General features: G+C 47.7%; 1 protein-coding gene across 2 annotated transcripts; it reads left to right on the forward strand.

The window, feature by feature from the left end:
* The first annotated feature begins 1,827 nt into the window (after window positions 1-1,827).
* abhd12 (abhydrolase domain containing 12, lysophospholipase) lies at window positions 1,828-15,875 on the forward strand. Of its 2 annotated transcripts, XM_032552822.1 has the most exons (12): window positions 1,829-2,139; window positions 4,667-4,788; window positions 5,212-5,317; window positions 8,176-8,326; window positions 8,397-8,442; window positions 8,551-8,683; window positions 12,507-12,544; window positions 12,655-12,734; window positions 12,817-12,899; window positions 13,110-13,188; window positions 14,267-14,394; window positions 14,472-15,875. In XM_032552822.1, exons 1-12 carry the CDS (start codon window positions 1,994-1,996, stop codon window positions 14,506-14,508), a joined length of 1,149 nt encoding a protein of 382 aa, XP_032408713.1. In that variant the 5' UTR covers window positions 1,829-1,993; the 3' UTR covers window positions 14,509-15,875. The 2 variants fall into 2 exon arrangements, with proteins under 2 accessions (XP_032408714.1, XP_032408713.1); XM_032552823.1 differs by lacking the exons at window positions 4,667-4,788; window positions 5,212-5,317 and having other exon boundaries at window positions 1,828-2,139.
* The last annotated feature ends 291 nt before the right edge of the window (window positions 15,876-16,166 follow it).

Here is a 16,166-nt window from a genome sequence, read left to right on the forward strand (position 1 = left end):
GAGTCAGCCTGGAGACTGCAGCTCTGAAGGTCAAAGTTCAGCGGACTGTCCACCCCAGCTGACCTCCTGTTGACCCGGAAGATTTCTGGGTGATTTTTTTTATTTATTTATTTTTTATTGAATATACAAAAATAACAATAACAATCTCAAACAACACGTCAATAACAGACATTACAAAAAAAACTAATATCACAACTCCTGCTGTTAACAAAACCAATTATATGCAAGGCTAGAACAAAGTATTAAAATAATGGAAAAAAAAGAAAAATAAAATAAAATTAGATAAAATAATAATAATAAAAAATAATAATAATAAAAAATAATAGTAATAATAAAATAAAATAACTTAATCAGAGGGCACTACTAACTGAAAATCCTCCATTAACTCAAACAATTTAATTGCGTTTAAATTCTGCATCTTTCTCAGAAATCTTTTAAAAAAGGAAAGATCATTTTTTGGAGCAGAGAATGAGAGGCAGCATTTTGCATAGCGACATTTATGGATATAATATTTGGTTATAATCATTAGAACATTTACTAAAAATTCAAAGTTTTTTCTTTGATAGATAAACCAAATTTAATGTAAGGAAATAAAATCCACATTTATTGTTTTAGAAGACAGAAAGTTTCGAAGTTGATCCCATAAGTTTAATATTTCTTTACATTGATAAAACAAATGTTTAGTTGTTTCCAATTGAGTTTTACAAAAACCACAATTCTCAACATTAAACTTAAATCTCTCTCTTAAGAACTCATTTGAAGGATAAATGTTATTTATTATTTTAAAATGTAATTCTTTATATTTAGGAGGAATTGGGAATTTCAAATAATTTGTCCTAATTTTGACTATCATAGATTTGTTAAAATTTTGTAAGAGAACTGTGCTTTTTGTTCTTCCTGGGTACATAATATTTATAGATACTGATTCAAAAACTTGTTATTGCATTTATTATCTCTAATGTTCACATGCTCAATTTGAATCTTATGGAGTCTTGGAATAAAGAAGTTAGGTAAATAGTTTTTAACTGACTGAATGAGGACATTAGGGAAACTATATAAAACTTTCTTATAAATTGTTAGTGAACAATCAGCTCCATATTTCCTGTTAAATTCCTCCAAACTTAGAATTTCACCATTTCCATCCAGTAAATGAGTAATTGACCAGATTTGTTTGTTCCACCAATCTTCTAGAAAAATAGATTTTCTACCACATAGAATGGCTCTGTTGTTCCACAGTGGGACATTATGAGGCTGAAGTTGTTTGAACATTAACTTCCACTGTAACAAAACCTGTGAGTTCTGGGTGATGAGCAGGGTTTATTTTACTTCCTGGTTTATCAGCATCTAGTCGAGATTGATCATATTTAAATTAAAACATGCTTTTAATCTGAAAACCTACCTGCTGTATTTATAGCCTCAGTGAGGCGTTCAGGGACACACGGTAAAATAGAAACCTTCTGGCTGTTTCAGAATAACAACAGGAAGCGTCTGCGGAAGATCTGTAGTTGCTTTGTTCTCTGAAGGTTTCATGAAGATTTTAACAGGAAATAAACTATTAAACATTTTAAATGACGCAAACTGTTAAAACGCGTCACATATGATTTATTTATCTTCTTTATTAAATTACGTACATGTTTCATGTCTTAATTTGTTTTAATGAGCGTTAAATTCACTAAAATTTCCTAGCTGCGCCTGAACGCGGCGCTGGTTTTGTTTTGGAAGCCGTTGTTCCGACGCTTCCCCAGAGACTGTGGAGGCAGCACCGCTCTGACCACGTGGTCTGCAGCCTGCCCCCCGATTGGCTGCGGCAGCCGCGGCACTGATCAGCTGTTCTCTGCGGATGTCAGTGCGGCTCCAGCGGGCGCTCGGTCTGACTCCCGCCGCCTCTCAGCGCTCCCACGCCGGCCAGAACGAGGCCTCCTCACCGCGGACCGGCCCCGCTTTTCGGTCACCTTCCCCCGGGTAACGAGCCGTCTCTCTGCCGCTTCCAGTGATGCGGAGGCGGAGCTCCCTGACCGCGGAGAAGGACAGCGACCCGGAGCTGAAGCAGCGACCCGGCAGAGCGGCGGCGCATCCGGCGACCCGAGGCCGACAGGGCCCGGGAGAGGAGCCGGGGATGGGGAAGAGACCGTTCAGGAGGTGAGCGCCGGGGAAACAGGTGGGGGAGGGGAGTCTAAATAAAATGGTGAAAAATATAAACGGAATAATTTTTAAAAAAAAGATTAAAATCTTTAAGGTTTTAAAGTTTGGGCGGGACCTCAGAGGACAAAGAGACCATCTCTGGCAAGACTGGTCAGACTGGTTCCAGTGAGACTGTTGAGCTGGTTGGACTGGAAGGTCAGACTGGAGACACCAGGGGACATTCAGAGACACTGTGGGACATTCAGAGACACCAGGGGACATTCAGATACACTGTGGGACATTTAGAGACACTGGGGGACATTCAGAGTCACTGTGGGACATTCAGAGACACTGTGGGACATTCAGAGTCACTGGGGGACATTTAGAGACACTGTGGGACATTCAGAGACACTGTGGGACTTTTAGAGACACTGTGGGACATTCAGAGACACTGTGGGACATTCAGAGACACTGTGGGACATTCAGAGTCACTGTGGGACATTCAGAGACACTGTGGGACATTCAGAGACACTGTGGGACATTCAGAGTCACTGTGGGACATTCAGAGACACTGTGGGACATTCAGAGACACTGTGGGACATTTAGAGACACTGTGGGACATTCAGAGACACTGTGGGACTTTTAGAGACACTGTGGGACATTCAGAGACACTGGGGGACATTCAGAGACACTGTGGGACATTCAGAGACACTGTGGGACATTCAGAGTCACTGTGGGACATTCAGAGACACTGTGGGACATTTAGAGACACTGTGGGACATTCAGAGACACTGTGGGACATTCAGAGACACTGGGACATTTAGAGACACTGGGGGACATTCAGAGACACTGGGGGACATTCAGAGTCACTGTGGGACATTTAGAGACACTGTGGGACATTCAGAGACACTGTGGGACTTTTAGAGACACTGTGGGACATTCAGAGACACTGTGGGACATTCAGAGACACTGGGACATTTAGAGACACTGGGGGACATTCAGAGACACTGTGGGACATTCAGAGACACTGGGACATTTAGAGACACTGGGGGACATTCAGAGTCACTGTGGGACATTCAGAGACACTGTGGGACATTCAGAGACACTGTGGGACATTCAGAGACACTGTGGGACATTCAGAGACACTGTGGGACATTCAGAGACACTGTGGGACATTCAGAGACACTGTGGGACATTCAGAGACACTGTGGGACTTTTAGAAACAGGAGCATGTTTCTAAGTCTTGATGTTGACACTGAGCGCGCTCAGACCGAAGATGTGGTTCTGAGCTGATTTGGACCATCTGGACCGGACCGGCCGGTTCTGTCCAAACGGAGTTGTAACCTCAGCGGCTCAGAAGGTCACGTGATCTTCCTCCTCCTCCTCTTCCTCCTGAAGCTAATCTCAGATCAGGACGCTGCAGAACCTTCTGGACGAACCTGACCCGGTTCTGGTCGGTTCTGCTCAGTGGAGCCGGGCCCCGGCTGCTCAGGTCCAGATGTTCTGACCCGGCGCAGGAAGTGAAACTGAGAGTAGCAGCTTCACCTTCACTGAGACAGGAAGTGACCTCAGAGCAGAACAGGAAGTCTGGAGTCTGACTCAGCGTCATGTGACCCTGAACGCAGCCGCCGTGATGCGTTCACTGACCGCTTGGCCCCGCCCCCTCCTCATGACCTCCAGTCAGAACCACCAGATCCAGAACCTGGCCAGTGCAACTGGCTGTGGACGGGCCAGTGGTCAGGCCCGGTTCTGATATCCTCTGGTTGAAGACGACCCAGAACCTTCAGAACCTTTAACCTCAGTAAAATACAGCCGGGTTCTAGAGACCCAGGAGTCTTCATCCAACCAGAACCAGAACCCTCCATTGGGTGTGACCCAGTAAATCCTCCTCATTGTTCTGGAGTCAGTCAGAACCGGTTCTGACTGGTATCAGTCGGGCAGCTGGGATCAGAACCTCTGTGGTTCTGTTTGGACCTGATGCTGCCAGCTGCTGGCCGGCTCGGCTTACTGGTTATGTGCAGATCCAGTCTCTGGTTCTGTTTACCAGAAACTGGATCTGCACAGTTTCTGGCAACCAGACAGGTCGGGCCCGGTACGGGTTCTGATGCAAACTCCTTCCTGCTCAGATGACCCGCTGTTGGATCCGAACAGAACCGCTCTGGATCTGTTCAGTTCGGTTCAGTAACTCTTTGTGGACAGACCGGCTGTCCCAGAGCTTCATCATGATCCTCCCAGTGAACCGGTCCAGAACCAGAACCGGCCCAGTTCTCCTCAGCAGCATCCTGCTGGCCTTTCTGTCTTCCTCCTTGAATTATTGATCTGTTCTGAGCACGCTCAGTCTGGGTCGGGTCGGGTTTCACCGGGTCGCTCCATCAGAACCATCAGAACCATCTGAGCCTGCTGGCCTGAGACAGAGATTGTGTCTGAGGAGAGATGCTCCACTCTGTCCGGCTGCAACGGGCGTTGGTTCCGTGTGCTGAGCTCTGATTGGCTGAGGCTGGAAGCTTCCTGATTGGTCAGCTGATGCAGGCTGTTCTCTCCTCAGGCTGGGGCTGCTGGGAAAGATAAAGAGGATGATGATGGTGCTGCTCTTCGTCTATGTCTCCATCCCCTTCATCATCAAGCTCTTCCCCTCCATCCAGGCCAAACTCGTCTTCCTCAACTTTGGTGAGTTTCAATCGGACCTGAACTGAGTTCTAATTGGCCGGTTCTACGCTGCCTGGCTCTGATTGGCCGGTTCTACGCTGCATGGCAGCCAGCAGGGGGCGCTGTAGGACAGATCTTTGGATCAGCTGTTAGCATGAAGCCCGTTCCATTTAGTGGAAGCAATTCAGGTGTTTTACCCAGCATGCACTGCTCCAGGATGGAGCGCTGCCTTCATCGATGCTCCTGTTCATCCATCTGGTGAACTGCTTCCTGTTTTCTGTGCTGCCTTCAGGCAGCGTGGGACATCAGAGTTCTGCAGCTTCAGCTGAGCAGAACCAATCAGAACCTGCTGCTCATAACGACGCTTCGGGTTTCGCAGAAACAAATGGACCAATGGCGAGCTGCCAGAGAGGTCATGTGACCTGTGTGTGCTTTTTGTCCCAGTGAGGATGCCGTACTTCATCGACCTGAAGCGACCTCTGGATCAGGGACTGAACCACACACAGAACCTCTACCTGGAGCCTGAGGCGGGCCAGAAGATCGGAGTCTGGTACCAGAACCACACAGAACCTACAGAACCACACAGAACCTACAGAACCACACAGAACTTACAGAACCACACAGAACCTACAGAACCACACAGAACTTACAGAACCACACAGAACCTACAGAACCACACAGAACCTACAGAACCACACAGAACTTACAGAACCACACAGAACCTACAGAACCACACAGAACCTACAGATTTGTTTTGCTTTTTAATCAGAGAAAACAAAACTAACCAAGTACAAAATAATTTAGTTTCTCATCTCTGAGTTAATATAAATAAAAGTCGTTGATCTGGTAACAAAACGACAGAAAAAATCAAATGAAATTAAAAACCTGCTGAAAGTAAAAACAGTAAAAATGAGAATAAACCTTAAAATGATGCAGTGATGTCACAGTGTGTAAATATTGAGAAACCAAATTTAAAATAGTGAATATTCTGTGAAATATAACAAACTGTCCCACAATTATTAAACAGTCATAATCAATGCAGACGAAAGTTTATTAAAGTCAATAAAGACATTTTCTACTTATTTTGTCATTTGTGTCAAAGTTCATTTTTAGGTTTTTATCTAAATTCACAGATATTCAAAAGAGTCAAATTGGCCTAAAAACCTTTTCACAGTTGAATAAATCTGATAAATTGTAGCAGCCCCCCGTCATGGTTTCTGTTCTCACCTAAAACGTGTCTTCAGGATTTGATTAGGACAGGTGATTGATTGTCATGCAGTTTCTGCCAGGAACATATTAACGTGACGCTGAGTGATGAAGCTTCAGCTGATGATGATCTGAAGTTTTCAGCTGAATCTGAGCTTTGAATTCAAAACGATGCTTTTGGTTTTTAGTTTTAGTTTGTGTCTACTGGGGCTGTCCCAGTTTGACCCCAGTTTGACCCCAGTTTGTCCCCAGTTTGTCCCCAGTTTGTCCCCAGTTTGACCCCAGTTTGACCCCAGTTTGTCCCCAGTTTGTCCCCAGTTTGTCCCCAGTTTGACCCCAGTTTGACCCCAGTTTGTCCCCAGTTTGACCCCAGTTTGACCCCAGTTTGACCCCAGTTTGTCCCCAGTTTGTCCCCAGTTTGTCCCCAGTTTGACCCCAGTTTGTCCCCAGTTTGTCCCCAGTTTGTCCCCAGTTTGTCCCCAGTTTGTCCCCAGTTTGACCCCAGTTTGACCCCAGTTTGACCCCAGTTTGTCCCCAGTTTGTCCCCAGTTTGTCCCCAGTTTCACCCCAGTTTGTCCCCAGTTTGACCCCAGTTTGACCCCAGTAGTTTCTGGGTCAGATGGTTCTGATACGCAGCGCGTTGCATCCTGATGTTCTTCTGAAGGGTTAAAATGAAAATGCGGTTCCAGTCTGCAGGTTCCTCCATCTTCTCCCCAGTGTTAGTATTTATTTAAATGTTTTCACATAATATATTTAGAATTTCACTTTTTTCTGGTGTTTATTGCGTTGGGCTGTTTACTGTAGTGGTTGCACACATTTAGTAAACACCTTTTGTTTATTTGGATCGTTAATTATTTTGCTTTGCTGAGTTTGAAGGACTGGTTGAGATTCAAAGCAGGAAGTGGAACAAACCATCAACAAACCATCAACAAACCATCAGGCTGCTGGAAGCAGGACTTGCAGAATCTGCCTCTCTCTACTAATAACACAAGTGCTAAAATATTGTTGGTGTTTTGTTGTGTTGTGGTGAAACTGTGTTGGTCTGAATTAGTTGTTGCTCTCCGTGTGGCTCAGCCTGTGTTCATTTGTTCTCAGTCAGGTTTTCCTTCCTTGATTTGTTTTGGGCCCATTTTGCTATATTTTTGAGATTTGTTATTGAAAGCCTTTTGTTAAGAAGTTTTGGAAAAATAAATTGAAAATAATTTTTTATATATGCCTTTGTCTTTGTGCCTTACTGGTTGGACCGTATCACTCTGGTTCATGTTTATTGATAAATCGTCTGAAGATGAAAACGCTGCCAGGCTGCAGATGAACTGAGCTTTAACTAGACAGTTACCAACCAGCAGTCGGCTGCATCATCCAGTTTTAGTTTCCGTTCTTCAGAAAGTCTGTTTAGTGTTTCGCTGCTTCATCTGTGTGGATGGAACAGGTATCCAGGTGTTGATCAGAGTTTAGGTTGATTGTATTTTAATGATGATGATTAAATCAGGTTGAGCTTCCAGAAATGTTTCCTGATGTCCTTTTAGGCTTCAGTGAGTTTCTCCAGGTTGTTACTGAGGGATTTCCTTTCTCCTCTGTTGGAGCTGCAGCAGCACCAACTGTCCTTCCTACATCATCATCATCATCATCATCACCACCAACAACATGTGGACGTGTCCAAATGTTGGACAGTCCCTGAATCACCAGCGTCATATTGGTTGTTTGGAAACAGTCTGCTGGTTTTCTACTGGTTTTCTGGGACGTGATCTCATGGTTTATCTTGACCTTCTGTTGTTAAGAATATCATCTTTCTCACAAAGCGACTCCGTCCCGTCTGAGAGTCGCCGGGTTTCGGTTCAGACAGGAAGAACTGGATTCTTCCATCTGCAGTAATTCAGTTACAGCAGCTTGTAAGAGTCACTATAAAACTATAATAAGTATGAACTATGACCCTGGTCATGTTCAGTGTCTCTACCAGATGAAGTCGTTCTGTCCGTTCGCTGATTCTGCCTGATGTCACATTTTCTCAGGAGGAACTAGCTCAACGCAATGCATTATGGGATTGGTAATTCAGTTCTGGAGGCACAAAATGGCTGACACTGAGCGGCTGTAGTTCTGATGAGAGAAATGAGTCCGAGTGAGGCCTCTCCACCAAACAGAGACCAGGAATAGCAGATACTTTGACTAGGCCAGTGTCCTGACTGAAGCCGTCTGGTGTTTCAGGCACACGGTTCCCGCTCAGATGTGGAGAGACGCTCAGGGCAAAGATGGCGACTGGTACCGCTCCGCCTTTAGCTCCGCCCACCCTGTCATCCTCTATCTCCATGGCAACGCAGGGACCAGAGGCGGCGACCACCGGGTGCAGCTGTACAAGGTGATGAAGAGCTGAACGCCTCCTGATTGGCTGAGAGGAAACCACCTGACCCCTGTCTGTTCTCCTTCAGGTCCTCAGTTCGCTGGGATACCATGTGGTGACCTTCGACTACAGAGGTCAGAGGTCACACCACAGCAAACAGGAAGCACACCGAGCGGCTGCATCGAGTCTGACAGCTGTGTGTGTGTGTGTGTGTGTGTGTGTGTGTGTGTGTGTGTGACCAGGGTGGGGCGACTCAGACGGATCGCCATCAGAGCGAGGGATGACATCAGACGCTCTTTTCGTCTATGATTGGCTGAGACAGAGGATGGAGAAAACTCTGCCGCTCTACATCTGGGGCCACTCTCTGGGGACCGGGTAACACACACACACACACACGCCCACACACACACACACACACACACACACACACACATGTTTGCATGCCTACCTTTGTGGGGAGTTTAAGATAAGATAAGATAAATCTTTATTGTCATTGTCACAAGAACAATGAAATTTAAAAGGTGCCATCAGTCAGTGCATATGCTTAAAAACAAAAAATAACTGTCTCACAATTCACACACAATGTAAGAATTAAATAACAAATAACTGGTAAAAAAAACAATAAATAAGAACAGCCACATTCTCACATCCATCATTCATGATGATTAATGGTTGTTTTTGATTGCATTTAGTTTTATTATTGCTGTCGGGTAGAAACTGTCTCTGAGACGGTTGGTTCTGGTTCTGGTTGCTCTGTATCTTCTGCCTGAAGGCAGCAGTGTGAACAGAGAAGGTCCGGGGTGAGAAGTGTCCTTTGTGATGTGTTGTGCTTTTCTTAGACAGCGGTCGCTGTGCAGGTCCTCCAGTGAGGGGAGAGGGCAGCCAATGATTTTTTGGGCTGTATTCACAACCCTTTGGAGAGCTTTCCTTTGAGCCGCAGTGCTGCTGTTATACCAGACGCAGATACAGTAGGTCAGTATGCTCTCTATGGAGCACTTGTAGAAGGACACCAGCAGCTTCTCCTTGATGCTGTTCCTCCTGAGAACCCTCAGGAAGTTCAGTCTTTGCTGGGCCTTTTTTATCAGCTCCAAGGTGTTCATGTTCCATGTGAGGCCCTGCTCAATGTGGACCCCCAGGAAACGGAAATCAGCTACCCTCTCCACACATTTTCCCCCAATGGTTAGTGGTGTAATGTCCGTTTTCTTCCTCCTGTAATCTATTATGAGTTCTTTTGTCTTTGAGTTGTTGAGGAGCAGATTGTTCTCCCTGCACCACACCAACAGCCGCTCCACCTCCCCCCTGTAGGCGGACTCGTCGCCTCCTGAGATGAGCCCCACCACTGTGGTGTCATCAGCAAACTTGATGATGGTGTTGCTGTGGTGGGCAGAGGTGCAGTCGTATGTGTACAGACAATAGAGCAGGGGGCTCAGCACACAGCCCTGTGGAGAGCCAGTACTAAGGCTGAGGGCAGTGGATGTATGTTTTCCCACCCTAACTCTCTGCTGTCGGTTGGTCAGGAAGCTCAGAATCCACATGCAGGTGGAGTGAGGGAGGCCCAGGTCCCCCAGTTTGTCCACCAGTCTGTGAGGGAGGATGGTATTAAAAGCAGAGCTGTAGTCTACAAAGAGCATCCGCACATAGCTCCCCTGCTGCTCCAGATGTGACAGAGCAGCATGGAGGGCTGTGATCACGGCGTCCTCTGTGGATCTGTTGGCTCTGTAGGTGAACTGGTGGGGGTCAAAGCCAGGAGGGAGAAGTGCTGTGATGTGACCCCAGACCAGTTTTTCAAAACACTTCGTCACCACAGGGGTTAGTGCCACTGGCCGGTAGTCGTTGAGGCAGGAGATGTGAGGTTTCTTGGGTATGGGGACTATGGTGGAAGATTTCAGGCAGGATGGGACTGTAGACAGGGCTAGGGACTGGTTGAAGATCCTGGTGGAGACTCCAGCCAGCTGATCGGCGCAGTCTTTCAGGACACGTCCAGGGACGCCATCAGGTCCAGCAGCCTTCCTTGGGTTGACAGCCCGCAGTGTGCGCCTCACCTCGTGCTCCTCTACAGCGAGGGGTGTGGTGTTGTGGGTCGCTTGGTGTAGTGTGGCTGCCTCTGTTGGCTTCACCTCAAAGCGGGCAAGAAGAGGTTCAGCTCCTCTGCCAGCGTGGCGTCGCCTTCCGCAGCTGCGAGGTTGGTCCTGTAGTTGGTGAGATGCTGGATTCCCTGCCACACCTGCCTGCTGTTGTTGCTGGCAAGGTAGCCCTCTATCCTCCTCCTGTAGTCAGACTTACCCATTCTGATGCCGCTCTTCAAGTTAGCTCGGGCTGTACTGTAGGCGTCCTGTCCCCAGACCTGAAGGCGGTATTCCTGGTCTTTAGCAGTCGCTGGACCTCCTGAGTCATCCAGGGCTTCTGGTTTGGGAAGACCCGGATGCGTTTATCCACAGCTACAGTGTCAATACAGTTCTTGATGTAGCACAGTACACTGTCTGTAAAAACCTCCAGGTCCTGATGTTCAAAAACATCCCAGTTTGTCCCGTCGAAACAGTCCTGCAGCTGCTGTGTCGCATCCTGGGGCCAGGATTTGATGGTTTTGGTGATGGTTGGAGCAGTTTTCCTGAGGGGGGCATAAGCAGGAATTAAATGCAGGGACAGGTGATCCGACTGACCCAGGTGAGGAAGTGGTCTAGCCCTGTAGCCTAGCTTGATGTTGGAGTAGACTTTGTCCAGAGTGTTAGCCTCTCTTGTAGCACACTTTACATCAGGGGTGGGCAATCCTGGTCCTCGAGGGCCGGTGTCCTGCAACCTTTAGATGCATCTCTACTTCAACACACCTGAGTCAAATAATGAGGTCGTTAGCAGGACTCTGGAGAACTTGACTGCACTTAGGAGGTGATTCAGCTGTTGATTCAGGTGTTTGGACCAGGGAGACACCAAGAGTTGCAGGACACCCGGCCCTCGAGGACCAGGATTGCCCACCCCTGCTTTACATGCTGGTGGAACTTGGGGAGCGCCGTCTTCAAGTCTGCATGGTTGAAGTCCCCCGCTATGATGTGCACAGCATCTGGATAGATGCTCTGCAGATGGCTAATGCTGCCATGCAAAAGTCCAATAGCTGTTTTAGCATTAGCATCCGGTAGTATGTAAACAGCGGTTACCATGACTACGGTGAACTCTCTGGGGAGGTATATTGGTCTGCATCTAACAGTCACATACTCCAGGTCTGGGCAGCAATGGCTGATGACAGTCGCTGTGTTAGTAACCAGGTGTTGTTCAGGTACACACAGAGCCTCCTCCTCTGCTCTTACCGGAGTCCTTCGTTCTGTCGTGGCGCTGTACTGTGTAGCCTGCTAGCTCGATGGCAGAGTCCGCTACGTCTGGATGCAGCCAGGTCTCCGTGATCAGAAGAATACAGCTGTCCTTCACTGCGCTGTGAGATGCAGCCTGTAGTCTCAGTTCATCCATCTTGTTTGCAAGGGATCTGGCGTTGGAGAGAAACAGGCTGGGGAGCGGTGGTTTGTGTGGTTGCCTCCGTAGCCTAGCTAGCAGGCCGGGCCTGCAGCCCCGCTTCTGCCTTCTCTCTCTACGCCGCCGCCGCTTCCTCCCTGCTGCGATGGTAATCCACGGCGCGCCGGGGCTCCTCGCCATGTCCCCCGGAATATTGAACAAGTTGAAAATCAGCTGTAACATCTCGTTCGTAGCGGGCACCGATCGTCAGGAGATCGTCCCGACTGTATATTTTGTTTGTCTGACATGAACACAAATCAACACAAGCAGCCAAACATAACATAGCACCGACCGAGAGAGCAACGGGCCGCTGCAACTGCGCGCGCCATCATTTCCATTAACATCCATTCATTTCTAAAGTCTAACCCTAACCAACCAGTTTCCCTTATGGGGCCCAGGAGCAGCTGGTCCTTGTAGTATGTGTCAGGAAAATGGTCCCAACAAAGTATTACAAACAAACACACACACACACACACCAGGATATAAAAACAGGTTCACTCACTGGGCCGTCCAGCTGGACCGGTTCTGATTGGTTCTGATTCTGGTTCTGGAATAAACTTCCTTCTGCCCGCTCTTGGCTCTGCCCATGTGATCAAATCTCACCAATCAGAGCAGGGGGCGTGTCCTGCTGGTCCTCACAGTGACAGTAAACCTGATGAGTTCAAGGACCTCTTCAGTAAATCTGAACTTTCTGTTTCAGAGTCGCAACGAACCTGGTGAGACGGCTGTCTGAGCGAGGTGAGACACACACACATACCCTGAAACACACAGCTGGACACACACACACTCAGACCCACACAGAGAAACACACACACTCTCTCTGTGACGCCGTCTTCCTGTCTGAACAGGAAGTCCTCCTGACGCACTCATCCTGGAGTCTCCGTTCACCAACATCAGAGAGGAGGCCAAGAGCCACCCCTTCTCCATGGTAACTACAGGCCCCGCCCCCTGGCCTTTGTGGCCCCGCCCCCTGGCCCAGCAGGTGGTCTCAGTGTGTGTGTGTGTTTCAGGTGTACCGCTTCCTGCCCGGCTTCGACTGGTTCTTTCTGGACTCCATCACCGCCAACAACATCCGCTTCGCCAACGACGAGAAGTAGGTTCTGACCCGTTTTAATGGTTCTGACCCGTTTTAATGGTTCTGACGTGGTTAGCTGGTTCTGGAGCTTTGTCTGTGTCTGAATGTTTGAGCGGTTCCGGAACCTGCGGGTCTGGTCTGATCGGACCCGGTCCGGTTCGGTGCAGCAGCGGCTCCTGGTGGCGGCCACAGGAAGTGCTGGTTGTCATGGTTACCGTCTGGTTTCAGTGTGGACCACATTTCCTGTCCGGTTCTGATTCTACACGCCGAGGACGACGGAGTGGTTCCGTTCCATCTGGGCAAAAAGGTACGAGGCCCAAACGGGTCAGACCTTTACAGACTGACACTCTGACCAGATGATTTGGTTAGGACGTTTACGGAAAAATGTTCTAAACAAGATCAGGTAGAAAGTTCAGGAATTGGAATGATCTAGAGTTCATAGATCTGAACAGATTCCTGTGAACAGTTCCTCTGAGCAGTTCCTCTGAATAGTTCCCTTTGAACAGTTCCTCTGAACAGTTTAATGTGAACAGTTCCTCTGAACAGTTTCCTGTGAACAGTTCCTCTGAACAGTTCCCTTTGAACAGTTCCTCTGAACAGTTTAATGTGAACAGTTCCTCTGAACAGTTTCCTGTGAACAGTTCCTCTGAGCAGTTCCTCTGAATAGTTCCCTTTGAACAGTTCCTCTGAACAGTTTAATGTGAACAGTTCCTCTGAACAGTTTCCTGTGAACAGTTCCTCTGAACAGTTCCCTTTGAACAGTTCCTCTGAACAGTTTAATGTGAACAGTTCCTCTGAACAGTTTCCTGTGAACAGTTCCTCTGAACAGTTCCCTTTGAACAGTTCCTCTGAACAGTTTAATGTGAACAGTTCCTCTGAACAGTTTCCTGTGAACAGTTCCTCTGAACAGTTCCTCTGAACAGTTTCCTGTGAATAGTTCCTTTTGAACAGTTCCTCTGAACAGTTTCCTGTGAACAGTTCCTCTGAACAGTTCCTGTGAACAGTTCCTCTGAACAGTTTCCTGTGAACAGTTCCTTTTGAACAGTTCCTCTGAACAGTTTCCTGTGAACAGTTCCTGTGAACAGTTTCCTGTGAACAGTTCCTCTGAACAGTTTCCTGTGAACAGTTCCTCTGAACAGTTTCCTGTGAACAGTTCCTCTGAACAGTTTCCTGTGAACAGTTCCTCTGAACAGTTTCCTGTGAACAGTTCATCTGAACAGTTCCTGTGAACAGTTCCTCTGAACAGTTTCCTGTGAACAGTTTCCTCTGAACAGTTTCCTGTGAACAGTTCCTCTGAACAGTTCCTGTGAACAGTTCCTCTGAACAGTTCCTGTGAACAGTTCCTCTGAACAGTTCCTGTGAACAGTTCCTCTGTGCTCCTGCAGCTCTACAGTCTGGCGTCTCGCTCCAGCAGCCTGAGCGGTCATAAGGTTCAGTTCGTGGCGTTCCCGGCGGCTCTCGCCTTCAGACACAAGTTCATCTACAGGAGCCCGGAGCTGCCAAACATCCTCAGGTAGGCTTTGATCCCAGCCCGAGTGTCTGACTGGACCCTGGTTCTGTTTGGTTCTGACCCGTTCTGATTGGTTCCAGTGACTTCCTGGGAGCGGCTCACCCCGCCGTGGCGTGACGACGGCTCGTCTTCATGGACCGAACATTCCTGTTAGCATTCCCGACATCCCGGCTGACGGTACTGCTACCACTGTTACCATGGTTACCAGGGTGACCGTGTCCTGTGGGCTGCAGAGCGGAGGTTTTGTTTCTCACCTGCATGGCTCCTCCTCACCGTCGGCAGGAAACTGTTTCCTGTTCTGACTTGAAATATTAATTAAATCTGGTTTTATGTAGCTGAGCCTCCTTCACTGACCTCTGGGTGGTTCTGGTTCTGGTCGAACCGGACCTCATCACTCCTCCAGAACCTCCAGATTTTCAGCAGATTCTCTCCTCTCAACAGTTCCGGTTCTGCAGGATTGAAGAAGCCGGTCCGGTTCTGGTATCTTTTGCGCAGGACACAGGAAGTGATGTCATTCTTCCTGAATCTGAACCAGTTCTGTTTCCTTATCTCACATCTTGTTTTTAAGAAACTTTGTTGAGCAAACAGGAAGTAAACAAAAGAACAAATCAAGAATACAATCAGGATATTTAACAAATACGCTAGCTACTAGCATTTCAGCTTCTGCTAAACGCCATGTTGACGTAGCGCTTTAGCATCAGCCGAACTAATGTTTATGACTGCTGCTTCAGGGTTAGCGCAGCTAGCTTTTTAGCTAGCAGTCCCACCACTGGTTTGGTGCGTTGACCTTTAGACGACCTGACGGTTCTTCATGCTGAAGCTCAGAACTTATTTGTTCCCAAACGGACCCTGAAGGTTCTAAGCCGTCTGCTGCTACAGCAGAACCAGTATCAGTTTAAAACTGGACCCGATCTGACCTCAGAGCTGGACTCTCCAGTGAACCTATATAACCTGACCAGAGCCAGTCAGATTTCATGACAGGTTCACAGGTTCATGAGTCCAGAACCAGTGGAGGTTCTGGACCTCAGTTTGACCCCAGATTCTGGAGTCAAACTAAGCAGAACCACAGAACCTTTGTTCTAGTTTAAAAAGTCATTCTGTTCTACTGGACCAATCAGAACATGTTGGCGGTTCTGGAGAGTTCTTCCTCTCTCCGTCACCAACAGCGGTTCTGGCCAGGTCAGATGCAAACTGTGCACTGATGCATTCTGGGAAAATCAGACTACAAACTGTGACAACGCCCTGGTTTGTGTTCAGTTTATTTTATTATTTCAACAAAATTATAAGCGGGAACAGAAAGGAGCAAAGTTCACCTGAGCGGTTCTGATCGGTCTGGAGGGAAATCTACCGTCTGTGGATCTAGGTTCTCGGTGAAAATGGGTCAAAGTATCAGAGCTGAAAGACGAGCTCTGATTGGCCAACTTTCAGCCATTTCCAGGCTTGAAACTTTAGAAATGTAATAAATGTTTCATGATCAACTCTGATCTGAATAATTGTAAGTTTGATTTCACAGTTTTAATGTTGGGGGGGAGGAGGGTGAAGCTTTGGGGGGGTGAACTGCTCAGCGTTCAGGTTTCAGATTGTTCCTGAAAGCATCACCCGATCCTCCTGCTGAACATGAATAGGTTTGCAGGTCACTGACCCCGCAGCGCCCCCTGCAGGCTCCTCACCTGATGGCTGGGATGGACTGGATGGAGCCCGGAAACAGGAAGTGATGCAGTTTATCCAGCAGAGGGCGGCGCGCTCACACAAACTACAGTTTACCGTTTGTAAAA

The sequence above is a fragment of the Xiphophorus hellerii genome, chromosome 22, assembly GCF_003331165.1.
Source record: "Xiphophorus hellerii strain 12219 chromosome 22, Xiphophorus_hellerii-4.1, whole genome shotgun sequence".
Taxonomy (NCBI): Eukaryota; Metazoa; Chordata; class Actinopteri; order Cyprinodontiformes; family Poeciliidae; genus Xiphophorus; species Xiphophorus hellerii.

Bases quoted from the DNA above. Each gene is read 5' to 3' on its own strand.
- abhd12 (XM_032552822.1), top strand. From the start codon at position 1,994: ATGCGGAGGCGGAGCTCCCTGACCGCGGAGAAGGACAGCGACCCGGAG. The intron at 2,140-4,666 runs GTGAGCGCCGGG...TTCTCTCCTCAG, and splicing joins GGGAAGAGACCGTTCAGGAG to GCTGGGGCTGCTGGGAAAGA. The intron at 5,318-8,175 runs GTACCAGAACCA...CTGGTGTTTCAG, and splicing joins GGCCAGAAGATCGGAGTCTG to GCACACGGTTCCCGCTCAGA.